The sequence below is a fragment of the Callithrix jacchus genome, chromosome 12 (assembly GCF_049354715.1).
Source record: "Callithrix jacchus isolate 240 chromosome 12, calJac240_pri, whole genome shotgun sequence".
NCBI lineage: Eukaryota > Metazoa > Chordata > Mammalia > Primates > Cebidae > Callithrix > Callithrix jacchus.
In genome coordinates, this window is record NC_133513.1 from 31,742,961 (window position 1) to 31,769,975 (window position 27,015).

General features: G+C 40.8%; 1 protein-coding gene and 1 pseudogene across 48 annotated transcripts in view; one reads left to right on the top strand and one right to left on the bottom strand.

The window, feature by feature from the left end:
- Positions 1 to 2,857: 2,857 nt before the first annotated feature.
- Positions 2,858 to 7,267, bottom strand: LOC108589547 (FXYD domain-containing ion transport regulator 6 pseudogene; annotated as a pseudogene). Its single transcript, XR_013524799.1, has one exon. The product of XR_013524799.1 is annotated as an FXYD domain-containing ion transport regulator 6 pseudogene (transcript).
- A 2,481-nt stretch (positions 7,268 to 9,748) lies between these two features.
- Positions 9,749 to 27,015, top strand: part of ZNF37A (zinc finger protein 37A) — a 29,921-nt gene continuing 12,654 nt past the window's right edge. For 3 of the 47 annotated variants that reach the window (XM_078345267.1, XM_078345268.1, XM_035267521.3), the window contains exons 1-7: positions 9,749 to 9,878; positions 10,111 to 10,276; positions 10,403 to 10,518; positions 10,647 to 10,912; positions 11,513 to 11,644; positions 24,609 to 24,735; positions 25,018 to 25,113. In XM_078345267.1, coding sequence (XP_078201393.1) covers positions 10,835 to 10,912; positions 11,513 to 11,644; positions 24,609 to 24,735; positions 25,018 to 25,113 — 433 coding nt within the window. In that variant the 5' untranslated portion in view covers positions 9,749 to 9,878; positions 10,111 to 10,276; positions 10,403 to 10,518; positions 10,647 to 10,834. Of the gene's footprint in view, positions 9,879 to 9,919; positions 10,277 to 10,312; positions 10,519 to 10,646; positions 10,913 to 11,512; positions 11,645 to 16,661; positions 16,780 to 24,608; positions 24,736 to 25,017; positions 25,164 to 27,015 lie in introns of those variants that run through there. The other 44 variants (XM_078345269.1, XM_078345273.1, XM_078345247.1 and 41 more) reach the window with 36 other exon arrangements.

Here is a 27,015-nt window from a genome sequence, read left to right on the forward strand (position 1 = left end):
GTGGATCACGAGGTCAAGATCAAGACCATCCTGGTCAACATGGTGAAACCCTGTCTCTACTAAAAATACAAAAATTAGCTGGGCATGGTGGCGCATGCCTGTAGTCCTAGCTACTTGGGTGGCTAAGGCAGGAGAATTGCTTGAACCCAGGAGGCGGAGGTTGCGGCGAGCTGAGATCGTGCCATTGCACTCCAGCCTGGGTAACAAGAGCGAAACTCCGTCTCAAAAAAAGAAAGAACCACTACCACAAAATAATGCATAAAGCAATCATTTTGTTGTTGTTGTTGTTCATGGTTCACAGGGCTAGGAAGACAGAAAAGATGGCTTATTGCTGCTTACTGGTTTTTGGGGACTGCAGAAGATGACTCATTGGCTGGAGTTGAATCCACAGCAAGGGGTTGGCATCATCTGGAGGTGATTTCACTCACATGTCTGCAGAGGACATGGGTGCAGTACCTACAGGAGACCTCACAGATTTCCCAGGTGCCCAGGCTTCCAGGTAGCCCTCTGCTACTTTGAACATTCAGAGCTTTGACTTAATGGTCAAGGGCATGTCAGGTGAGTGACCTGAGTGAACCAGGCATATGCTCATGGCCTTTTAAAACACAACTTGGGAAGTTACACAGCATCACTTCCATGTCATGCATCAGTGACGAGCACTAGTGTTCAGTCCAGTAAGGGTGGGCATTGACCCCCCAACTCTCAATGGGAGAATAGCAAAAATTGCAAACATCTTTAAAAAGCCACAGGCATATTCTAGTTTAAAACTACTCAGGTATTAGATCTCCTGGGCTTCCCACCATAGCTCTGGGGTGATCTTAGGGCTTATGTTTCCAACCAAACTTGGAAGCAGCAGACGAATGGACCTTGGTAGTAGTTGTAACCTACTCATGGACACAAAGAGGGGAACAGCAGACACTGGGTCTACTTGAGGGTAGAAGGTGGAAGGAGGGAGAGGATCAGAAAAAATAACTAGGCTTAGTATGTGGGTGATGAAATAATCTGTACAATAAACCCCTGTGATATGAGTTTACCTATATAACCTGCGCATGTCCCCCTGAACCTAAAAAAAGGTTAAATAAAAATGGAAACGTACTCAATAGCAGAGATGCCTCTCAAATATGTAATGAAGGATCTGTTACTTTATCGCATAGGCCAGGGGTAAGGTAATTGTGGATTTTACTTCTGCCTCAGTCACTATGAGTTGATTGGCAAGTAAATGCAAAGATTCAGGGAAACTTACTGAAGTGTTATGGGGCAATAAAAGCTAATGTCTGCCTTAAATGTTGCTCTGTCGAGGAACCATTTAATTGACTGTTTACAAGATTTAGGCCGGGCACGGTGGCTCATGCCTGTAATCCCATCCCAGCACTTTGAGAGACTGAGGTGGCTGGATCACCTGAGGTTAGGAGTTCAGACCAGCCTGGCCAACATGGTGAAACCGTCTCTACTAAATATACAATTGCATTCTAGCCTGGGTGACAAGAGCGAAACTTCATCTCAATAAAAATTATCACAAGATTTAAGTATTTGGAATAGAGAGGAGGCTTTATTTCTTATAAGGGAAATAGGCTGAGAAGAGTGCCTCTGGCTAAGACCAGAAATAGGCACTTTGAAGGAAGACAGGTTGGGGTAGAAGCATTATGCTGGATCAGTTGGCTAAACATACATATTCAACGGGTTGCAGGAGAAGTTATGAATATGCAAGAAGGCAGTCCTGATGCATCATTATTGAATCAACATGCATGTAACAATTGACCCATGTTCATTTGGGGTTGGAGACTTAATATTTCAATGTATTAGGCCCTATCAGTCAAAAGATCTTTTCAGGACAGGAAGGCACTCAAGTGTGCAACCTCTATAAATCCAGCCAGAACCAGTTCATGGTGGGTGGTCTTCTTATCAGGAGAGAGTTACTGAATTCAGTCTCTTGTCCAATCAAAGCTGTAGTTCAGTGCTTGGGACAGGAATTGGTGATTAGGGTTCCGCGATGAGCTACAAGTGTTTTCATTTTGCTTATCTCAAAGCCAGTGCTTATTTAGCTGCTAGAGAAAAGAGAAAAAGCTTGAGGCAGTAAGACCATAGTTTACTTTTTAAGTTTAGGGTGCTTGACTTAACACTGACCTGGCATGGCCTTAGGTCTTGTTTATAATTTGCTATCTCATTCCCACAAAAAGTCTGCTCTGCCAGTCTTATGATCTCTATATTAACATTAATGCTGGTCATTTGTTGTGTCTAAACCATAAACATGAGAAGTTATAATGAGACATGTGTGACTTCCCATCTCGTCATGGCCAGGAACTCAGTTGTAAAGTTTTTCTGGGGTCCCCTTGGCTAAGGGGAGTGTCCTGCAGTTGGTGGGGGCTTAAGATTTTATTTTTAGTTTACAATTTCCAGAAAAGGAAAGGCTGCAGATAAACCTTAAATATCCTGCACTTGAGTTTCAAAGCAATAAAACAGACCTCTTAACTACTAATGGAGTTGTGCACAATTTATATGGTGGCCACTTTCCTTTCTAGCCTGGAAGCCCTGTGAGGACAGAGATCTTGACTTTTTTATTCCTTAACATTTTTTCTTACCCCCAAGTTAGCACATAGCAGCAGCTACGCAGATGGAAATCTCTCTCTCTTCCCCACAGTTTCTACCTTGAACAATCCTCCCTGCCAACATGCAGGATCACCCTGTAGCCTTATAGTTTCCCCAACATCTAACGTATGTTCTTCCAGTACGTGGAGACTGAGATACCGCAGGGCCAGACAGCTGTGTTCCTAGAGGAGTGACAAGTAAGGCTTTGCTGAGCTCTTTTTACCTTATTCACCTTAGAGTCCAAGCTGACCAACTCAAAACTACACACATCAGGCCAGAAAATCACCAGCCTCTAAGGGTCAGCTCTCTGATTTTGCTTTGTAAATTCCAAAGCATATCTCTAGCTCAAGACTGCCTCTCTTCACATTGTATTCCCAGTGGCTCCAATAGGCAAAACCCATAACAAAAATTGTTAATTTTGGAGGCATGTTCTGTTTCCAGTATTGAGAATTTAAATTTCAAGCTGCCCACTAGCTCTAAAAAGCGAAGAAGTTGTCCCACTCATTTTCCTCTGCAGTTTTTCCTGATCAGTGTGTTCCCTCTAGAATTTATGAAATTGAAAGCATTTAACATTTTGTACCAATTTTATATTAATACATCTAGCTGTAATAGCCACAAAACACAAAGCCATTAAACATTTTTTTTTCCTATAGAAAACTACACCCATAGCAGTAAATCCAGCATTTGCAGTTAGCTTAGCATTAATGCTGTGGGACAGATCCAGATTGGAAAGCAGAAGGGGTGGGTAAAGGGGGAGGCAAAGAAGGAGGCAGCTCTTGCAACGCGGCAGCAGCTGGGCTGAAGAGGAGGCTGGATGGAGTCTTTGCACCCTCCTCACTCTCCTAGCCCAGCTTTCCTCTAGCCCTGAGAACTTTTAACGTTTTGGGGGCACCCAACATTCACCTTTATAATTTTTCACGGTTGTTTTCTTCTTTCCACCTGAAGAGATCACACAGCTGTATATTTTCCCCTTCACTTCATCCAGCATAGCTCAAAGAAGCCAGGGTTGGATCCATTTCTAATCCCATAGGTCACTGTCGCTTCTAACAGCAGATAGCAGTTCAGCTGCTGCTCTCAAACCCTGGAGGGCTCCATAGACACCCAGGTATCAAAGGCTCATCACTATTTCCCTTCATTCTTCCTTTTCCCAAACAGTGATAGAGCTAAATCTTCATGAGACATGGTTCTAGCAAATTCCACTTCTGGGCGAGATGCACTGACTCATACCTGTAATCTCAGCACTTTGAGAGGTGGAGGCAGGATCACTTGAGGCCAGGAGCTCAAGATAAGCCTGGGCAACATAGTGAGACCCCCCCCCACCATCTTTACAGAAAAAAAAAAAAAAGAGCCCAGGATGGTGGCATGTGCCTGTAGTCCCAGCTATTCAGGAGAATACATACCTGTAGTCCTAGCTGAGGCAGGAGGATCACTTGTGCCCAGAAGTTTGAGCCTGCAGTGAGCTATTATTATGCCACTGCACTCCAGCCTGGGTGACAGAGTGAGAAGTAAATTGCTAGGAGGACTGACAGGACTTGGCATATAGTCACACCATGACTATAATTTATTACAGCAAGATCAGCAAAGGGGAGAGGTCATAGGGTCACGTCCAGAGGAAACCAGGCACCAGCTTCTAAACATCTCCTAGTGGAGTCACATAAGATGTGCTGAATTCCTGCAGCAACATGCTGTGACAACAGATGTGAAATGCTGTCACAGAAGCTCCTTAGAGACTCAGTGTCCAGGCTTTTTATTGGGGACTGGTCATGTAGACACTGTCTACTGTGCATACACCAAAATTCCAGATTCCCAGAAAAAAGAGCAGTGTTCCTCAAAAACCGTACAGTTAGCTACTTGGTCAGTGAGGGTGGAGGGAACCATTCTGAAATCCAGGTTCCCAAACCTTCCCAAAATTCACATTCCCAGATACCAGCCAAGGATAGGATAGCCATCTCAGGCCACTTCAATGGCAACTCTACTTCAAATAATTATTAGTTTGCAAGTTTGTAATGCTTTCATTGGTTCAACCCGTTTGAGGTTAGTTCTGAGTTCAGACTTGTGAGTGACAGACACACAAAGGCAGCCACGAGATTATCAAATACACTCAGTTCAATTTTTTGGTAGTTGCTATTATCTATTTTTATTTGTGTGTATTTGAATGTCAGATACCAAAATGCAAGCATAAACTTTGTGATGAATTGTTTGAAAAGTGGAGATTTATTAAATGAGGAAAGATTCCTTTTGAAACTTTTTGTGCAGTATGTAAAAATGGAGAAAGGCATCAGCACATAATTACAGCAAAACATAGATGTATGATTTCCTCAATTCATACTACAGAGTGATATAACAGATTTTTTTATTTTAAGGCTGGGCATAGTGGCTCACGCTTGTAATCCTAGCAATCTGGGAGGCTAAGGTGGGCAGACTGCTTGAGCTCAGGAGTTTGAGACCAGCCTGGGCAACATGGTGAAATTCTATCTCTACTAAAAATACAAAAAAATTAGCTAGACGTGGTGGCAAGTGCCTATTATCCCAGCTACTCAGGAGGCTGAGGCAGGAAAATCACTTGATCCTGGGAGGTGGAAGTTGCAGTGAGCCGAGATTGTGCTACTATACTCCAGCCTGGGTGACAAAGCAAGACTCTTGTCTCAAAAAATAAAATAAAATAAAATAAATTCAGATTGAGATATAGTAATTGCAGTAGAAGTTGTAAACACTTTATAACAGCAGCAGTCTTTCAGCTCAAATGACAGTTTGAAAGTATTACGGCTAGAAGTATTTTCTGATTCCAAAGATGCAATCAAATTTTCAAGAGCCAGGATGAAATCTACTCAACAACAACAAAAGTAATAGCTTCACTATGATCACAGAGATGATCAATGATCGAAATGCCTCATGTGAGACGGAGAACAACAGTCTGGCCACAAGGCTCAGTTTGGTTGATTTCCACGGGCATGTGGAGGACAGGAAGGGCAGGATCTTGTTTGAGCTTCCACTCTCATCATGACCTTTGACCTCTTCCTGTACCCTTTGCAGCAGTGCTGCATGGAGCCTACTGGGTCTCTAGCCTACCTCACTCACCTCTCTGACCACTGACAGGCAGTGCAAAGGATGAAGGTGTTGTCTCTACTGACCACGGGGACATGAGCAGAGAAGCAAAGGCCCCTTACTCTCCCTCTGCCCATTCCAGTGTGCTGGCCACAACAGAATGGGAATCCTTCAGTCATCGCCTGCTGCAGACTCAACTTCAGGGATGGGAGCCTGTGTCCAGAAAACCTGGGCTGTAAATTGAAATCCCAGAAGCAGGAAGGCTGGAGAGTGGTAGGGTACCAGAGCCTCTGGGGTAATTGCTGAGAAGATATGCAAGGGCTACATTCCCCAGGAGCAGATTAGAAGCCCTGGGTCTAGGCTGGGCACAGTAGCTCACATCTGTAATCCCAGCATTTTGGGAGTCCGAGGCAGATGGATTATTGAAGTTAGGCGTTTGAGGCCAGCCTGGTAAACATCGCAAAACCTCATCTCTACTAAAAATACAAAAATCAGCTGGGTGTGGTGCTGTGTGCCTGTAGTCCCAGCTACTCAGGAGAACCAGGCACAAGAATCCCTTGAACCCAGGTCAGTGAACTGAGATGGTGCCACTGCATTCCAGCTTGGGTGACAGAGTGGGACTGGGGGAAAAAAAAAAAAGCAGCAGCCCTGGGCCTGGAATCCCTGGGTGCTCTGTGAAGGGTCACGGCAGATGAGGACTCTCTGGGGCTTTCCCAGGGAGGAAAATAACCATGGACGGCTGTAGTAGCCTGGTGAAGGCAATGCTGTGCTCACACACTGCTTGCTTTGCTTTATATCTCCAATTGCTGCTCTTCAGAACAGACTGGGCTTGGGGTGGGATAAGGAAGTGAGGTTCTTGTAAAAGGAGTGAAGAAAGATGATGAAAGTGGTGCCAAGCTTTCCAGTCTCAAGGCAATTGAAGACTCCTGTCCATGCTCTAAAGGGAAGGAGCTAGTCTCTCTGGAGAAAAAGCAGACTCCCAGGAGTGAGAGGTGAGTGGGGCAGGGAGGAGCAGATGGCCATATGGCTCAGTCCCTGCCCAGGAAAGCGAGTCCATAGTTCACTAACAGTTATAACCACAAACAAGTAGCCATGAACACTACAGTCAGCAAACACACAGAGAGATGCATCACAGGAGTTGGAGGAACCTGCAGGCTGCAGTGGTGAGGCAAGAAATTAGTTGCATCATTAGGTTGAGGAATGGTGTTAGAATAGACAGGGAAGGGCATGGAGGAGTGGACACAGAAGTTCTTAGCTTCTCTTGGGGAAAGATTTGTTGCTGAAGTAGCTGTTTTCTTAAGCATCAATATTTGCATCTAGAATCTCAAGCAGCTGGAGGGCTGCACTTCATTTAGTTCTCTACTTTCTAGAGCTCTGTTGCATTTGCAGTGATGAGGTTCTCTGCCAGGGCTTCCTCCTCTCCTGAGGTCCTGGGCTTCTGATTGAAACTGCACTTGCACCTGCAACCTAGGATAAGGAGGGTCCAAACAGAAGAGGACCACAGCACATACCAGTCCCCAATCCTCAGGGTCTGGTAGTCATAATAAAAAGAATCAATTTCCTTCTCCTTCTCAGCTGCACTGGCCAGGACAATGAGGGCCAGCAGGCTGCATAGAAAGATCAGCACCACCTCCATGGTGCCGGCACAGCTGTTCCCTCTGAGACAATCCCAGAAGGATGTGTTCAGTCCCAAGGAGCCTGGAAGTGGCATGTTTGCAACCGCTTTAGGGATAGGATTATGCAAATTGAAAGAAGAGCAAACAATGTTACTGAAATAATCCACTGCATAATGGAACCTGAATGCATTAAAGAAATAATAAAATATTCACAAGTGTCAAGACTGTTCTTAAAATGGAAGACATTAGGCCAGGAGCGGTGGCTCATGCCTGTAATCCCAGCACTTTGGGAGGCTGAGGTGGGTGGATCATGAGGTCAGGAATTCGAGACCAGCCTGGCCAACATGGTGAAACCCCGTCTCTACTAACTACAAAAATTAGCCGGGTGTGGTGGTGGGTTCCTGTAGTCCCAGCTACTCAGGACACTGAGGCAGGAGAATCACTTGTTGCAGTGAGCCAAGATCACGCCACTGCACTCCAGCCTGGGTGACAGAGCGAAATTCCGTCTCAAAAAAAAAAACAAAAAACAAACAAAACACAAAAAACGAGGAAAACATTATTTATGAACAGGAAAATAAACTGTGACTTGAAGTGATAATCATTATTGTACTTGCCATGGCTGTCTTCTGAAATACATCTCATACCTTGAATAATTTGATTCTTTTACATGGATGTTACTAAATGCTTTTCCAGCATGGGAACAAGTGGGATCATCATCAGTGGTTGTAAAGAAGGGAATAAAAATGAACAGAAATGTTTTTTCTTGGTCAGTGGACATTAATTTTTTATTTTTATTTTAAACTTCAATAGCTTTTGGAGCATAAGTGGTTTTTGGTTATGGATGAATTATAAAGTGGTAAATCCTGAGATTTTAGTGCATCTATCACCGGAGTAATGTACACACTGTACCTAATGTGTAGTTCCCGGCCTCCCCTCCCCCAGCCCACAGAGTTTTGCCGTTTTTGCCGAGGCTGGAGTGCAATGGAACAATCTCAGCTCACTGCAAGCTCCACCTCCTGGGTTTAAGTGATTCCCCTGCCTCAGCCTCCCAAATAGCTGGGACTGCAAGTATGTGCCACCACAACCAGCTAATTTTGTATTTTTTTCTTTTTTCTTTTGAGATGGAGTTTCGCTGTTGTTACCCAGACTGGAGTGCAATGGCGCGATCTCGGCTCACCATAACCACTGCCTCCTGGGTTCAAGCAATTCTCCTGCCTCAGCCTCCCGAGTAGCTGGGACTACAGGCGCGCACCACCATGCCCAGCTAATTTTTGTATTTTTAGTAGAGACGGGGTTTCCCGTTGTTGACCAGGATGGTCTCGATCTCTTGACCCCGTGATCCACCCGCCTCGGCCTCCCAAAGTGCTGGTAATTTTGTATCTTTAGTAGAGACGGGGTTTCATTGTGTTGGTCAGGCTGCTCTCGAATCCCTGTAAGTGATTCACCCACCTCAGCCTCCCAAAGTGCTGAGATTACAGGCGTGAGCCACCGCGCTTGGCCATGTGTAGTTTTTTAAACCTCCGGCCCCCTTCCCACTCTCCCACTTGAGTCTCTTAAGTCCATTATATCACTCTGTATGCCTCTGCGTACTCATAGCTTAGCTCCCACTTATGAATGAGAACCTGCGGTTTCTGGTTTTCCACTTCTGTGTTACCTTGGTCAGTGGACATTTAAGAAGTTATTGTGATCGATAGGGCGCGGTGGCTCACGCCTGTAATCCCAGTACTTTGGGAGGCTGAGGCAGGCGGATCACGAGGTTAGCAGATGGAGACCATCCTGGCTAACACAGTGAAATCCCCTCTCTACTAAAAAATACAAAAAAATAGTCGGGCGTGGTGCTGCGTCTGTAGTCCCAGCTACTAGGGAGGCTGAGGCAGGATAATCGCTTGAACCCAGGAGGCGAAGGTTGCAGTGAGCCAAGATCGCGCCAGTGCATTCCAGCCTGGGCTACAGAGCAAGACTCTGTTTCAAAAAAAGTTACTGTGATCAAAAGATTCAACATGTACTCCTGAAGAATGGAAAATGCAGGTTTGCCATGAAAGATGGTAGTACATGGTTTAACAACATTTGAAGAGCAATTCTGAGTTATCTTTATGATAGTGTACAGGCTGTTAATGCTCACATCCAGCGTGTTTTCTCACTGTGAGCCTCCAGTGGACCAGAACGAAGCAAGTGGAGGTGGTGCTGTTGCATCGCTGCCGCGCCACAGGAACCAACAGCATTTAAAGAAATTCCTATCGTGAATTCTGCCAAACGAGGAAGTGTTGAGGACAGCCAAATCATTAGGGAGATGTAATTCATGAGAAAACTATGTAATTTAAATACTCATAATTTCAGATAACAAATAAAACTGCAGCACTGCACTTGCTGCATCTGGGAACGAACTCTACCCAATGCAACTGAAACCTCAGGTCATTTCTAAAGGAGCCACCCGAGGACTTGTGGGAAATGTAGTGTGCACCTTCTGAGGGAGCAACGCGAGGACTTATGGGAAATGTAGTGTGCATTTTCTGGCCCCAATCGCGGGAGCCGCTCCGGGCCTTCTGCGCCGTGTGGCTCCAGGTTTGTTTTTCATTTCATCAGCCTGGTAGGGAGGGCTATCTCCCGGCGACAGGGCAGAGAACGCGGTGGGTGAGTAGGGGAGGGCTGGGGTAAGGGTGGACTGGGGGTTCCGCGCGGTCTGGCAGCGGGAGATGGGGAGCGGCTTTGCCTCCTGGCCTGGGTTTGAATACTGCCTGAGTCGCACTGGTCCCGCGCCTGTGACGAGTGAGGTTGGGTTTTCTTCCCTCCTGGGGTGAAGAATGCCCAGCAGGACAGCGCGGGAACGGATCTTCTGCCCTTATTCCTTATTCTTTCCCCTCAGAATCTCGCTGTTGCCTCCCAATCACCTGTGGTCAGCGTCGCTGCGTTGTCACTGCAATGCTGAGCCCAGCCAGGTGGCTGCAAGCGACTCCACACCGAGCCTCTGCCCAGCGTCACCCGGCCTGCTGTGTCCTCACAGGTTGCAGCTTCATGGCCTGACACCTCCAGTAAGTATTTTGAAGTCACCATGGCTGTGGATTGGGGAATTTGTTTCCACTGACCCGTGAGGTTGCGCACGTGGAGGGAGGTGCCCCTGGCCTTCCAGCACTGTCCAGCCTCGCCTGTGTCCCCAGTAGTACCAGTGGGCATTTCCAGACGGCCCAGCTCGTGGCTCAAATGACAGGAAGATGTAGGACTTTTCAGTCTTGGATGAGGATTCGAACTGAAGTAGCAAAGCAGCTGTTGTGAGGTAAGAAGGGAAGGGTGGGGATCGAGAGCTCAGGGGCCCTCCTAGGTCACCCGGCCAGTTGGGCTGAGGCCTCATTAGACATTAAAGCAGAGTAGGAGGAGCAGAGGCTCAATTTGTGTCCCGCCCAGACTCCCACAGGCTGGTTGATGGTCGCGCTTTGGGCCCACTCAGAGATGTGGCAGCAGAGGAGGGCAAGGTGGAAGGAGCAGACAGAGCCGCATCTTGGGGAGCTGTGAAGGCATCAGGCATAGGGACAAGCTTAGCAGCCAAGTGGCGGAGAGCACCCCCATGCCTGCATTCGTCGCTTTATCCTGTTATGATGCCGAGCTGCTGGTGCACTGCAGCACAACTAGAGAAAAACGGATGCCTCCTTCTTGATCTTGCAGAATCAGAGGTGAGGCCACAAGAAAGGTCTTAAAATTATCTATTTCAGCTTTATTTAAAAGATAGGGTGGGTGGAGTGGGGTGGAGCAGACAGGAAATGAGCTTAACATGTTAAATGACTGGTGACATTGACACATTTTGTTGTGGCAGAATCAAGAACAGACATTGAGTCGCTTGAGGACTCAGGCAGATGTTTGCTGCATTGACAACAAAGTAAAAATCAGTTTGCCTTTTTAAATCCAAAGATGGTTTTGAGAACCTGAAACCAAGTTAGAGCGAGTTCGTTTTCCTTCTAAAAAAAAAAAACTGGGCTGAAAAATACCACATCCCTTTTTTCAGAACCTTGTTGGGATTCTTTGGTTTATAATAAACATTAAAACCTGAGTATTTTTGTTTAGCATCAGTTTTCATGAAAGCATTATGTTTCCTTCTTTGGCTTTTCCTAACTTGCTTAATTAGTTTAATATGTTGGTTTGCATACTTAGAGTACAGCATACCATTGTTTTTAAGTCAGTAAAAAACAAACATTTTTACATTTGAAAACTAATGTGTCTGAGCAGTACATAACCATGCCAGAGTCATGCATGACATATGAGTATCTCCTTTTCAGAGATGTTTTGCCAGCTATGAAGTGGACCTTTTCAGGCAAGTGACATCTCTCATGATCTTTCCTTATTTCTCAGCTACACCCTCACAGTTTTCTCTGCTCTTCCAACACCAGGGGAAGATGATCACAGCCCAGGTAAGTTATTATTATTATTTTTTTTACAATTTTGCTTAAAAGTAATTATTGAGATTTTAAAAATGTCTCTATATTCATATGAAAGCAGAAATGATGTCAGGGAAAATACAGAGGAGAGGTCACATTACAGTTCATGTGTCAAATGCAGCCTGCTGTTTTTTTATGGTCCACAAATGAAGGATAGTTTTTATATTTTTAGGTGGCTGAGGGGAAAAAAAGCAAGAGTATTATTTTGCTTGGAAATTATGTGAAATTCAGACTTCAGTGTCTATAAAGGTTTATTGGGACTCGGTCATACTCATGTATTTATGTACTGTCTGTGGGTACTTTCACGCTACAAGTGCAGAGTTGACTGGCTGCAGCAGAGACTGCAATGGCTCACAAGTCTTAAATATTTACTGTGTAACCCTTGACAGAAAATGTTTGCTGATTTCTGATAGAGAGTTGATAAAGAGCAGGACAAAGATGCCAGGTAGGTGAATGCAGATCTTGTGATCTCACTGAGTTGTGAAACTGGAACATAAAACAGTTTGTTAATGGGATTTATTAGGTGACATTGTGAAGCTTCTGACAATAATCTTGCCATTACATTAAAAAGTAGTACAACAAAGTGAATAATTCACTTGCAGTCCAGGGAAAAACTTAAGAGACAGCAAGAGAAAGTATGTGAATAAAAAATTCAAATGAATCGTGTAGCATTAGGACTCATGGTTGTTTAAAGAAACAGCCCTGGTAGGGTAGGAAGATCATGGGTTGTAAGGATGTGGCAGGCTTTGTGACAGCCCTACAGACTGGGCAGAACTAGAATATTTGCAGTATCTTTCGAGGGATTCTACCTAAAAAAAAAAAATTATGGTAAAGTACATATCACATGAAATTCACTATTTAGCCATTTTAAAGTATATAATTCAGTGACTTTAGTACATTCACAGTGTTATACAACCATAATCACCATTTATTTCTGGAATATTTTCATCACACCAAAAGGAAACACAGTGCCCTTAATAAGCAGTGTTGTAACTTAATACAGTTTTTCCCTTTTTCCCTTCTACTCCCAGCCCCTAGCAACTAATAATCTGTTTTCTGTCTTATAGATTTGCCTATTTTGGATATGGCATATAAATGGAATCATACAATTTGTTTCTAATCTCTCACTTAGAATAAGGTTTTCAAGACCTATTTCTGTTGTAGTTGTATATCAGTAATTTGTCCCGTTTTATGGCTGAACAATATACTACTGTATGGATATACCACTTTTTGTTTATACATTCATCAGCTGATGGACACTGAGGGTCATCCTGTGTTTGGCTATTGTGAACAGTGCTCCTATGAACATTCATGTACGAGTATTTGTTTGAACACATGTTTTCAGTTATTTTGGGTATATACTAGGAGTGAAATTGCTGGGTTATATGGTAATTGTACATTTAATTTATTGTGAAACCGACAGTTTTCCCCAGCAGAGTGCTTTGCAATCCACAGGAATTTTTAGTTAGCTTTTCTATTTCTGCAAAACAAGTATGTTGAGTTTTTGATAAGTATTGCACTGGTTAAGTGTTGGAGTGGGTGATAACACATTGGGGAGTGTTATCATTTTAATATTAAATGTTATAATCCATGAACATGCGATTTTTTTTCCCTAGGTCTTCTTTCCTTCATTAATGTTTTGTAGTTTTCAGTGCACAAGTGTCGCATATCTTTCCTTAAATTTATTAAATATTTTTATTTAAATGTTACTGTAAGTGGAACTGTTTATTTGCTTTTTTGGCTGCTCACTGTAATTGGTACACAACTAATTTTTGAGTGTTGATCTTGTATCCTGTAATTTTGCTGAATTTGTTTCTACTTCTAGTTGTTCCTTTGTGGATTGCTTAGTATTTTCTGCATATAATATCATGTCATCTGCAAACAAAAATAGTTTTCTTTCTTTCCAATTTTGATTTATTTAGCGTAATTGCTCTGGCTGGAATTTGTATTACAATGTTGAATATATGTGGCCAAAGCAGGCATCTTTATTTTTTGTTAGTTTGTTTTCACCATCTTAACTATTTTTGGATGTACAATTCAGAAGCAGTGTTAAGTATATTAATACTGTAAATCTAATCTCCAGAACTTTTTCATCTTGGGAAACTGAAATTCTGTACCCATTAAACAGTAACTCCCCAGTTTTCCCTTCTCCTTACCCTTAGCAACCACCATCTTACTTTCTGTTTCTATGAGTTTCATTACCTTTGCTGTATTTCGTAAAAGTGAAATCATACAGTATTTGTCCTATTATGGCTGGCTTATTTCATCTAACATAATATCCTCAAGCTTCCTCAGTGTTGTAGCATGTGTCAAATTTATCTCTTTTTTAAGGTTGAAAGATATTTCATTGTACACATTTTGTTTATTCATTCATCTGTCAGAGGACATTTGGGTTCCTTCCTCCTTTTGACTGTTGTGAATTATGCTGCTGTGAACATGGGTGTACAAATATTTCTTTGAGATTCTTCTTTCAGTTCTTTTGGTTATATACTCAGAAGTGGCATGGCTGGAACCTATGGTAATTCTATTTTTAATTTCTTGAGGAAACACAAACCTGTTTTCTACAAAAGGTGCACCATTTTACAGTCCTACCCTCAGTGCACAAAATTCTGATTTCTCCATATCCTTGCCAACACTCATTATTTTCTTTTGTTGTGATAGCCATTGTAATGGGTGTAAGGTAATTTTTCATAGTAGTTTTGATTTGTATTTCCCTAATGATTAGTGATGTTGAGCTTATTTTTTCTTTTTTTGAAATGAAGTGTCACTCTGTTGCCCTGGCTGGAGTGCAGTGGCACAATCTTGGCTCACTGCAACCTCCACCTCCCAGGTTCAGGCAATTCTCCTGCCTCAGCTTCCTGAGTAGCTGGGATTACAGGCATGCACCACCAAGCCCAGCTAATTTTTGTATTTTTAGTAGAGATGGGATTTCACCATGTTGGTCAAGTTGGTCTTGAACACCTGACCTCGTGATCCACCCATCTTGGCTTCCCAAAGTGCTGGGATTACAGGTGTGAGCCACTGTGCCAAGCCTGTTGAGCATATTTTCACAAGCTTGTTGACCATTTGTCTCCTTTTATGGAGAAATGTCTGTTCAAGTCCTTTGTCCATCTTTGAATCAGGTTATTTTGTTTGCTTTGAGTTGTAGGGGTTCTTCGTATGTTTTTGATATTAATTCCTTATCAAATACATGAATTACAAATATTTTCTCCTGTTGTTTTGGTTGCCTTTTCCTTCACTTAATCATGTCCTTTGAGGCACAGTTTTTAAGTTTGATGTCGTCTAATTTATTTTTACTTCTGTTGTGTGCTTTTTGGTATTATATCCAAGAAATCATTGCCAAATATAATGTTAAGAACCCTTTCTCCTATGTGTTCTGCTATGAGTTTTGTAACTTTAGCTCTTAGAATTAGGTCTTTGATTCGAGTTACTTTTTTTTTTTTAATTGAAACAGAGTCTCGCTCTATCAGCAGGCTGAAGTGCAGTGGCGTGATCCTGGTTCACTGCAACTTCCGTTTTCCGGTTTCAAGCAATTCTCCTGCAGGCATGCATCACCATGCCTGGCTAATTTTTTGTACTTTTAGTACAGATGGGGTTTCACCATGTTGGCCAGCATGGTCTCGATCTCTTGACCTCGTGATCCACCCGCCTAGGCCTCCCAAAGTGTTGGCATTACAGGCGTGAGCCAGAGTTACATTTTTTTTTTGGTAGTTTTGTTTTGCATGTGGCTATCCAGTTTTTTCAACACTATTTGTTAGAAAACTTGTCCTTTCCCTATTGACTATTCTTGAAAACTTTGTTGAAAATTGTTTTACCATACATGCATGGATTTTCAAGATCCTTGAAATGCCATGTAAACTTCAGGATGATTTATTTCTGTTACTATGTCTCCTTTGTAGATTGACCTTTTTTTTTTTTTTTAATAAATATGTAATGTTTTTCTCTTGTAAGAAGTTTTGACTTAAAGGCTTTTTGTCTCAATATAGTCACCCTGGCACTCTTTCAGTTACTATGTTCTATCATTTCATTTTTAACCTATTGTGTTTTTGTATATAAATAGAGTGTCTTATAGACAATATATAGCTGGATCATATATTTGTATTTATTTTGCCAATTTCTGTATTTTAGTTGGGAGTTTATTTACATTTAAAGTAAGTGATAAAACTGATAAAGGACTTATGCTATTTTGTTATTTGTTTTCCATATGTATTACATCTTTCTTGTTTTCAGTTTTTCTGTGTATGCCTTCTTTTGTGTGTTTTTTTCGAATGTGCCATTTTAATTCCTTTTCCATTTCTCTGTGTTATTTACCTAGTGGTTATACTTGGAATTACAATTAACATCTTGAATTTACAACAATCTAGCTTTCACTAATACCAACTGAGCCTTAATAGTATATAAAAACTCTGCTCCTATACAGCTTTGTCCCCATCCTTTGTCTTGTTATTGTTACAGATTGATTATACCTTGATAAATTGTGTGCACATTACCATAGATTTATAAATATTGTTTTATGTATTTGTCTTCTAAATCATATAGAAAAAAGAGAGAACATAAAAGCCAAGAATATAATAAGACTGGCTTTTGTATTTAATTAGAGTAGTTACTTTTGCCATTTGAATTATTTGTGTGTTTGGATTGGAGTTCCTGTCTAGCGTCCTTTTGTTTCAACTTGAAGGACTTCTTTTGCATTTCTTGTAGGACAGGTCTAGTACTGATAAATTCTCTCAGATTCTGGTGATCTAGAAATGTTTTAATTTATCCTTAATTTTGGAAAGCTAGTTTTACCAAATATAGAATTCTTGATTATTTTTTTCTTTTGACACTATAAAGGTGCCATTATCCTACTGCCTCTGGCCTTCATGGTTTCTAATGAGAGATTGGCTGTTAATCTTGTTTCAGATCCTTTTTACATGGTTAGTCCCTTATCTCTTGCTATTTTCTTCTTTTTCTTTTCTTTCTTTTTTTTTTTTTTTTTTTTTTGAGACAGAGTCTTGCCCTGTCGCCCAGGCTGAAGTGCAATGGCGCAATCTTGGCTTACTGTAACCTCCGCCTCCTGGGTTCAAGTGATTCTCCTGCCTCAGCCTCCTGAGTAGCTAGGATTACAGGTATCTGCTACCACACCTGGCTAATTTTTTTGTATCTTTAGTAGGGATGAAGTTTCACCATGTTGGCCAGGCTGGTCTTGAACTCTTAACCTCATGATCTGCTCGCCTCAGCCTCCCAAAGTGCTGGGATTACAGGAATGATCCACCATGCCTGGCTGATGTAAATTCTTTATCAAAGGTGTTTTTTGGGACAGGTTTTATTCATTTCCTTTTTTGTGTGTCTGTGGGTCATATTACCTTCTTTGCATTCCTCTTCTTTTATTGAAAACTGAACATTTTGAATATTAAAGTGTGCTAAATGTAGAAATCAGATTATTCCTTTTCCCTAAAGTTTGTTGTTGCTGTTTATATTGTATTGTTTGTAACTTTTCTTTTCTTTTTTTTTTTTTTTGAGATAAAGTTTTGCTCTTGTTACCCAGGCTGGAGTGCAATGGCGCGATCTCGGCTCACCGCAACCTCTGCCTCCTGGGTTCAGGCAATTCTCTTGCTTCAGCCTCCTGAGTAGCTGGGATTACAGGCACGTGCCACCATGCCCAGCTAATTTTTTGTATTTTTAGTAGAGACGGGGTTCATCATGTTGACCAGGATGATCTCGATCTCTTGACCTCATGATCCACCCGCCTCGGCCTCCCAAAGTGCTGGGTGTTTGTGACTTTTCTAAACTATTTTTGTAGAGTCAGTATTGTTTGTTGTACATGGTCACAGAAATCTCTGTTCCGTTAGTTTAGTGGTCAGTTTGTGATTTGACAGAGATTTCTATAAATGCCCAGAGCCAAAAAAAACCCAAAAAACTCTTCTTGTCTTTGCATATTAACCTGTTTTAGAGCACTCCTGTAATGGTTTGCCAGGCCATTTACATCTCTGCCTTATCCTTTACTTCCTGCTTACACAGAGCCTGAAAGTCAACCAGATGTGAAAGCTTAGATTCCTCTCAGCCTTTTTTCTGAGCATGCATACTGCCCTGGCCTTGCACATGACCTCAATTCCCTGGTTTTTGCAGAAACTTTTCAGACCCCTTATTCCTACCCGTGGCCCCCATGTATTTCCTTCCCAGTTTTATCAGTCTATCTGCTGCTTTTCTCATCTAGCTGCTATGGCCAGATAATTGGCTTTAAATGTTTTCAACAGGCACTTCCTGGAAGACTACTCTAACCCTGAGAAAGTTCCATGGCAGGCAAAACAAAGACAAGCCTGTGAGCCACTTCTTCAGAGAGCCTGCACAGACAGATAAATACACAACCACAGTTCTCTGAAAACAGGTGCATACTGTCCACTTTGGCACAGGCACCAGTAAGCCATATCAGGAATGTTCTGGGTGTACTAGTTTTTTAATTAGATTGTAGAATTCTGAAAAGCTTGATTCTGAGAGGGTTCCCCCAACCCCCAGCTTAATTGTTGCTTTAGTGTGGGATGGAGTTTTGGAGTTACCTATTCCATTTTCAGCCTGACTCCCTTATCAGTTTTTGAGTAATTACTTTGTGGCACAACAGATGCACCTGGCCCATTTTGTCCTTTTCCGGCACGACCTTTGCCATCAGCCATTTCTCCAAAGGACATTGTTCTTTTTAGTGAAGGACAGAATTTAAAAACCAAGATCTGGGTGCTCATTGGTAAAGGTTTTCACTGCCTCAGACCCTCTTAATTGACAGAGTTAGAAAATACATGTATGAATGTATACACACAAACACAAATACACATGTGTACATCTATTTTTGTATTGTCTGTCTATACATAGTTTTTAAACAATGAGTTTACATAGACATTTCCCAGTTTCAATCTTAACTCCATAGCCTTTCAGTTTTCTGTTTCTGTTATCCACAATATTTATTTACTCCTTCTCCCTGTTTGTATCCGAACTCTCAAACCTGCCAGTGCTACCCGTCTCCTCAGCTCTGGGTTGATCCCTTCGATCACCATCTTCCTGGGATTTTCAATACTTGCTATATTAAATATTCAAATCAGATTTGATGTATTAAAACATCTTAGAAATTAAAAGGGGCCATTTGACTAAGTCATTTTAGTTTTGGAAAATCATCAATTTATGTAAACTTATAAAAATAAAATTTCTTTCCTGTTCTTGTGTCAGTTTGCTGAGAATGATACCGCATGTTCTCACTCATAGGTGGGTGCTGAACAATGAGAACACATGGACACAGGGAGAAGAGCACTACATACTGGGGTCTGTTGGAATAGGGGAGGGATAGCGGGGGTGGGGAGTTAGGGAGAGATAGCATGGGGAGAAATGCCAGATATAGGTGATGGGGAGGAAGGCAGCAAATCACACTGCCATGTGTGTACCTGTGCAACTATCTTGCATGTTCTTCACATGCACCCCAAACCTAAAATGCAATTTAAAAAAATAAAAATAAAAAAAATAAAATTTCTGATTACTGGGAGCACAGTATCTAAACTTGTCTCTCCAGGTTGTCAAGCCACTACTTTGTCCATTAAGTTATAAGGACATTTCCCATTCATGAGGGCAGAGCTTCCTAATCACCTCCTAAAGGCCATGCCTCTTCATACTATTGCACTGGTATTAAATTTCAACATATGAAGTTGCAAAAGGCACAAACATTCACACCACAGCACTAAGTATTTTATTTTACCGGATACTATTGTAAATGGAATTGTTTTCTGAATTTCCTTTTGGATTGTTCATTGTTGGAGTTTTTTAACAGACATAATAGTTGTGTGTTGATTTTGTACTCTGCAACTTTGCTGAAACCATTTATAAGCTTACAGATTTTTTGTGGATTTGATAAATAATGTTATCTACAAATAGAATAGTTTTACTTCTGCCTTTCAATTTGAAAGTCCTTTATTTAGTTTTCTTGCCTATTTGTTCTAGCTAGAACTTCTAATATAGTGTTGAATTTGAGTGGTAAAAGCACTATCCTTTGCCTGTTCATAATCTTGGTGGGGGTGGGGGGAGGTTGCGGGGGTGGCAGGGAGATCTTTCAGTCTTTCACTATGGAGTATGTTACCTGTGGAGTTTTTCATATGTGCCCTTTATTATGTTGAGGAACTTTGCTTCTGTTCCTGTTTTCTGAGTTTTGTTATCCTCAAATGGTACTGGATTTTGTACTTTTTTCTGCATCAATTGATATGATCACGTTTATTCATTTGTTTTATTAATGTGTTGTCTTACTCTGATTAATGTTCTTATATAAAACTACTCTTGCATTGCTAGGATAGATCCAACTTAGTCATAGTATGTAATGTTTTTAATATGCTGCCAAATTTGGTTTGCTAGTATTTTATTGAGAATTTTTTACATCCGTATTCATAAGGAATATTAGTCTGTAATTTTATTTTCCTGTGAAGTCTTTATCTGGCTTTGATATCAAGGTAATGCTGGCTGGCACTGTAAACTCAGAGGAATGAGTTAGGAAGTATTCCCTTCTAATTTTGGAAATGTTCGAGGAAGATTAGTATTACTTCTTTAATTTGATAGAATTAAGCAGTGAGGTCATCTTGCCCTGGATTTTTTTTTTTCTTTAGGCAGTTTTTTAAAAAAATTGAGGGCCGGGTGTGGTGGCTCACGCCTCTAATCCCAGCACTTTGGAGGCTGAGGCGGGTGGATCATGAGGTCAAGAGATCGAGACCATCCTGGTCAACATGGTGAAACCCCGTCTCTATTAAAAATACAAAAAGTTAGCTGGGCACGGTGGTGCATGCCTGTAATCCCAGCTACTCAGGAGACTGAGGCAGGAGAATTGCCTGAACCCAGGAGGCGGAGGTTGCAGGAGGCCGAGATTGTGCCATTGCACTCCAGCCTGGGTAATAAGAGCGAAACTCTGTCTCAAAAAAAAAAAAATTACTGATTGAATCTCTTTAGTGGTTATAAGTATGTCAAAATTTTATATTTTTTCTTGAGTCAGTTTTCATAATTGTGTCCTTCTAGGTAATATGCCTATTTAATTGAGTTACCTAATTTATTAATGTACAGTTGTTCATAGTATTCTCTTATAACCCTTTTTTCTTTTTGTAATGTCACTTTAATTTCAGATTTTACTTCTTTGCATCTTTTTTTCTTTAGTCAGTCTAGATGAAAGCTTACGAATTTTGTTCTATTTAAGAAATCAGCTTTTAGATTTATTGATTCTCTATAGCTTTCTATTCTCTGATTGCTTATCTTTGCTCTAATATGTATTATATCCTTTTTTCTGCTAGCTATGGGTTTAATTTGATCCTTCTTTGCTAGCTGCTGAAGGTGTAAAGCTATTGCTTTCTTTTTAAAAATAGGCATTTATTGCTACAAATCTCTCGATAGGCATGCTCTTGGCGGCATCCCATAAGTTGTGACATAGGCTCTTTACTTTTACTTTTTCACCCATTTCTAAGTATTTTTAAATTTCCTTTGTGGTTTCTTCTTTGATCCATTAAACGTTGTTTAACATCCATGTTAATAAACTTTTTCACTGTTATTCATTTTGAGCTTTATCCTATTATGGTCAGAAAAGATATTTTTTATGATTTCAGTCTTTAAAATTTACTGAGATTTATTTTGTGCCCTAATCTATGTGCTTCCCTGTAGAATGTTTCTTGTATATTTGAGAAGAATGAATATTCTACTATTGGTAGGTAGAACATTCCACATACTTCTCTTAGGCCTATTTGGTTTATACCATTATTCAATTACTCAGTTTTCTTCTGAATCCTTTGTCTGGATATTCTGTCCATTAATGAAAGCAGAGTAATGAGGTGTACAACTATTATTACAGAACTCTGTATTTCTTCGTTTAAATCTGTCAATTCCTGAAATTAGAACAGTGACTTCTCTTTCATTAAGTAGTTGCCTTAAGGCAAACTATGTGCTCTTATAGAGGATTGATGTTTTGAGAGTTATATTTCTTGATTGGCTTTAATTTGGGTGAAACTGTCCATACGGTCTATGTATAGAACTGGTTAAAAAAAAAAGTCCCACAAGAAAAAAACAAACAATCCCATTCAAAAGTGGGCGAAGGATATGAACAGACACTTTACAAAAGAAGACATACATGAGGCCAAAAACATATGAAAAGATGCTCATCATCACTGGTCATTAGAGAAATGCAAATCAAAACTACATTGAGATACCATCTCACACCAGTTAGAATGGCGATCATTAAAAAATCTGGAGACAACAGATGCTGGAGAGGATGTGGAGAAATAGAAACACCTTTACACTGTTGGTGGGTGTGTAAGATAGTTCAACCATTGTGGAAGACAGTGTGGCGATTCCTCAAGGACCTAAAAATAGAAATTCCATTTGACCCAGCAATCCCATTACTGGGTATATAGCCAAAGGAATATAAATCACTCTACTATAAGGACACATGCACACGAATGTTCATTGCAGCACAGTTTACAATAGCAAAGACATGGAACCAACCCAAATGCCCATTGATGATAGACTGGACAGGGAAAATGTGGCACATATACACCATGGAATATTATGCAGCCATCAAAAATGATGAGTTTGTGTCCTTTGTAGGGACATGGATGAACCTGGAAACCATCATTCTCAGCAAACTGACACAAGAACAGAAAACCAAACACCGCATGTTCTCACTCAGGCGTGTGTTGAACAATGAGAACACCTGGACACAGGGAGGGGAGCAGTACACACTGGGGTCTGTTAGGGGTGAAATAAGGGAGGGACAGCAGGGAGTGGGGAGTTGGGGAGAGATAGCATGGGGAGAAATGCCAGATGTGGGTGAAGGAGAGGAAGGCAGCAAATCACAATGCCACGTGTGTACCTATGCAATAATCTTGCATGTTCTTCACATGTACCCCAAAACCTAAAATTCAATAAAAAAGAAGAAGTTTATATAATTAATGGAAAAAAAAGTCCCTCACTTTCCAGAGGTGGCTGCTTATTAGTTTCCATCTTCATGGGCTATGAGGTGTCTAAAAAATAAGGCCCACCAAGGTGCCCTGGAAGTTAGGTACTTTGTCAGTCATTGATCCTACTACCTTGCCTAACCCCTAACCCTGGTTGAAGGTTTAGAGCTGCACTGTCTCTGGCTATGGTTGGAAGCCACCATTCCTGCCCCTTCTATACTTGTATAAGTGGAAAGAACCCTGCCTCTAGTTTCTCATATCTGATACTATCTACTGATATCTTCCAGAAACTATATAATTGTGTTTTTTGATGTATATTATTTGCACATTTATTATGTTTCTTCCACTTATATTTTTGAGGCGTCAGAGGTAGATGTGTGTTTGAGGTTCACCATCTTTAAATGGAAGTGTCAGTTACTTTTGAAACCGTATTCTCTCTTATTTTCCATTACTCTGGAATGTCCCCTGGTTCCCTTTTCACATTTTTATAAATTCCTTCTCAGCCTCTATGGCCTATGTTTCTTTTTCTTGCCAGCCACTTAATATTTGTATTCCTTTAAATTCTGTGTTGGCAATTTTTTTCCTCCATCTTTGTCTCCTTTGTGAATATCTGATCACTGATGGCCCCTGTGACAAAGAGTTGCCATTTTCACCCATATCCTTATTTCCATGCTGGATCTCTCTTCTGAGCTTCACAATAATCTCTGTGGCCTTCCACTGGACATGCTCACTTCCATGACATGAAGATATTCCAAGAGCTGCATGACCTCCATGTGACTTATTGTCACTCTGCTATTCCCCCCTCCCCTAACCTCCTGGTTCTACTTTCCAGACCTTTTCTAAGGCCTCTATGCAGACACTCTGGAAGTCACCTTTCCTCTCTTCCTTTGATTAGTGAATTCTCTCTTCCACATCTCCACTGCTGCCCCTTAATATAGACAGTCTACCTCTAATGCTGCTCTGCAACACAGTCTCCACTCTACTTGGGTGTCATTACTTCCTTGGTGAAAATGGAATTATGTTACAGGGATTCAGGTGTGTATTTCAGTTCACCATCAAATTCTGCTATTCACATCAATGATCTGGTGTTGGGGGAGCAGGGAGCCTATGGCCTAAGGGAAGTTTGCAAGATAATTGGGTGTATGTCATATACCACCAGTTCTTTAGGGAATGGGAGGAAAGTATCAGCATGCCTATTTATATTTTTATCTAAGAAATAAGAACCAAATTAAGCTGTCCTTATATGTGGGTTGACTGTATTTTATTTACTTTATAAATAAATATAAATAAAACTAGTAGTTGCTAAAAATTTTTTACAGATTAGAGGAGTGATAAATAATTGGAGAACACTAAAAGTATTAAAGCAAAGAATATTTCCTACTCTCCCTTATCTCCCATGCCTCTGCAACCTTTACCTCATCACAGGTCAGACATGCCCTCTTATCCTGTTAAGCAATTCCACTGACTTGCCACATATTTTTTTCAGGTTTTTAACATTTCCTTAAGTTTTTGTTATATGTTTGCAAAGGAACTAAAGTTTTATCACTTTAGTGAAATCTAATACATTGACACACTCTCACCTGAATTTGCACAGAACCTTTTTATGATCCATCTGTGTCGCACTTTTCTGTGGTATGCATCTTTTAAGTCCTGTGGTGGGTATGTCTCTGTATGTATGTTTCCTCATGAGAAGACATATTCTTCTCTTGTAAGGAAGAGTCTTGTATTCAAATTGAAATACTCAGAAACTAAAATACCTGTAGGCACATGTGGGCACTAAATATTTTTCCATTAAGTAATAAATAAATGCACCAACAGGATATTTCTACTATGATTTTTTACCCACAATGTATAACATAAAACAACATGTGTCATGAAGGCCCTTTATAACATTTTCTGTTTAATTTTCAACAATAAAAATGGTAAGAATTAGTCCCTAAACATCTTTCTTCACATCACCTGATTCTGATCACTTGACACTGAGCAGAACTGTGATTTTCCAGGGACCAGTGTCATTTAGGGATGTGACTGTAGGCTTTACTCAAGAGGAGTGGCAGCATCTGGACCCTGCTCAGAGGACCCTGTACAGGGATGTGATGATGGAGAACTACAGCCACCTTGTCTCAGTAGGTAGGTAGGAATTGTTTCCCATATAGAAAGCCTGAATGCATGTCCTTTCTTATCAATAGAAACTTGTGGAACTTTTGTAGAATATAAAAATATTTAAGTTTGAGATTCAGAGGTCAAGGACAATTTATCCCTTTTGGATACCAGAAAGAAGGGTTTTTCCTCTGCTCGCATGACAGGATTAAATGAGCTATGTATGTGTGTATGTACTGCTTGGGGTATGCTGTCTTCCTCCTTCAGGGAAACCCACCCAATTTGTCCAAGTAATATAATTCTCATTCACAGGGTATTGCATCCCTAAACCAGAAGTAATCCTCAAGTTGGAGAAAGGCGAGGAGCCATGGATATTAGAGGAAAATTTTCCAAGCCAGAGTCATCTGGGTGAGTTAGTATGTGCCAGATGGAATTTAAAGGAAGGTAGATCACAAAGGGTAAGTTCAGATAATGAGACCATTGAAATGTTCCTCTGGAATCATGTTTTAGAGGCTCTAGACCTTTACAAGTAACATGTTGACCAGACTCAAATATCCAGTGGTTTTGAATCACACAGCATCTCCCTGTATCACTTCTGTACACACATCCTGTATTTTTTTAATTGTGGTAAAAATTATATAGCGTTAAGCCACAGCTTAATAAAATTTTATACACACACACACACACACACACGCACGCATCCATCACTGAGATGAATATATATGAATATATGTATCATTGAGAGTGATTTTTCAATACCCCTACGAAAACTCCCTGGTGTCCTCTTCCTGGTAAAGAACATCCCTCCATCTACAAAATATTAAATATATTTTTCTATACATGCTTTTTTAGTTGCTCATTTGTTAGCATTTATCATATTTACCATTTTTTTACAGCATTATTTTAAAATAGTCTGGGCCAAGTGGCTCATTTCTATAATCCCAGCACTTTGGGAGGCTGAGGTGAGGATCACTTGAGCTCAGAAATTTGAGACCAGCTTGGGCAACATAGGGAGACCCCATCTCTATGAAAACTTAAAAAATTGGCATGGTGGTACACACCTTTCGTCTCATGCCTGGCTAATTTTTGTGGTCTCAGCTACTGTGGAGCTGATGTTAGAGTCTAGCTTTTGCCTAGGAAGAGGCTGTAGTGAGCTGTGATTGCACTGCAGCCTGGGTGACAGAGCAATATTCTGTCTCTAAAAAATAAAAAGCTCTCTGGGTAACACTGATAAACATTATTTATTAAATACCATTGGTTTAAATATCTGTGTAGAACACTGAGAGAAAACCATAAATAAAATGATGTCTTCCAGAAACATAGTTGGTGAACAAAAACAGAAGTGCATGAAATATTTTAAAATTCAGTGTTTAAAAAAGAATATTGTTATAGCAATCAGCTGATGTTTGTGCCTAAATGAATTACACAAAAAGCCCTTTCGTGTTTTTTAGTGGATGAAGCTGGAATTGGTGCATAAATTTGGGAAGACAACTTTTAAAAACATTGTTAGACTGTAAGCTGACAATGAGAAAACCATCAGTATGAGATTATGATGGGAATGAGTAATTTATGAGGAATAAACAGCTCATATATATTTATCTAGAGTGAAATATATTCATTCTAGACTTGTTAAAGAATGGCTTGGTTCTAGTCTGAATCTAAATGTAAAGATATGTTTACTTCAGTGATACCTTGTTTAAAAAAAAAGTGTTTTGGGGACATTGGACTCAGTACTATATATATAGTTGATGGAATAAAGGGCAAATTCCATAGCCAGAATAGAACCATAAACCTGATCCTATGGCAAGTATGGCTTGTTCACTCATTGATTTTACTGTTATTCGAAGTGAATCAGAGCTAGAAAAACAATTAGGCCAGGTGCAGTGGTTGATGCCTATAATCCCAGCACTTTAGAAGGCCAATGTGGGTGAACTGCTTGAGGGCAGGAATTCAAGACCAACCTGGCCAACATGGCAAAATCCTGTCTCTACTAAAAATATAAAAACTAGCCAAGCATGGTGGTGCATGCCTGTAGTCCCAGCTACTTGAGTGGTTGAGGCATGAGAATAGTTTTAACCCAGAGAGTGGACATTGCAGTAAGCCAAGACTGTGCCACTACAATCCAGCCTGGATGACAGAGCAAGACTCTGTCTCAAAACAAACAACAACAAAAGAACCACACAGTATTGGAGCCTGGATTATAGGACTATTTATGAATCAGAACTTTCAGAAATTTGATTGTTGCTGCTGTGTTGAATTGAAAAGAGGTATAAAACTGGAAGTGTGCACACTGTTGTCATAATGTAGATA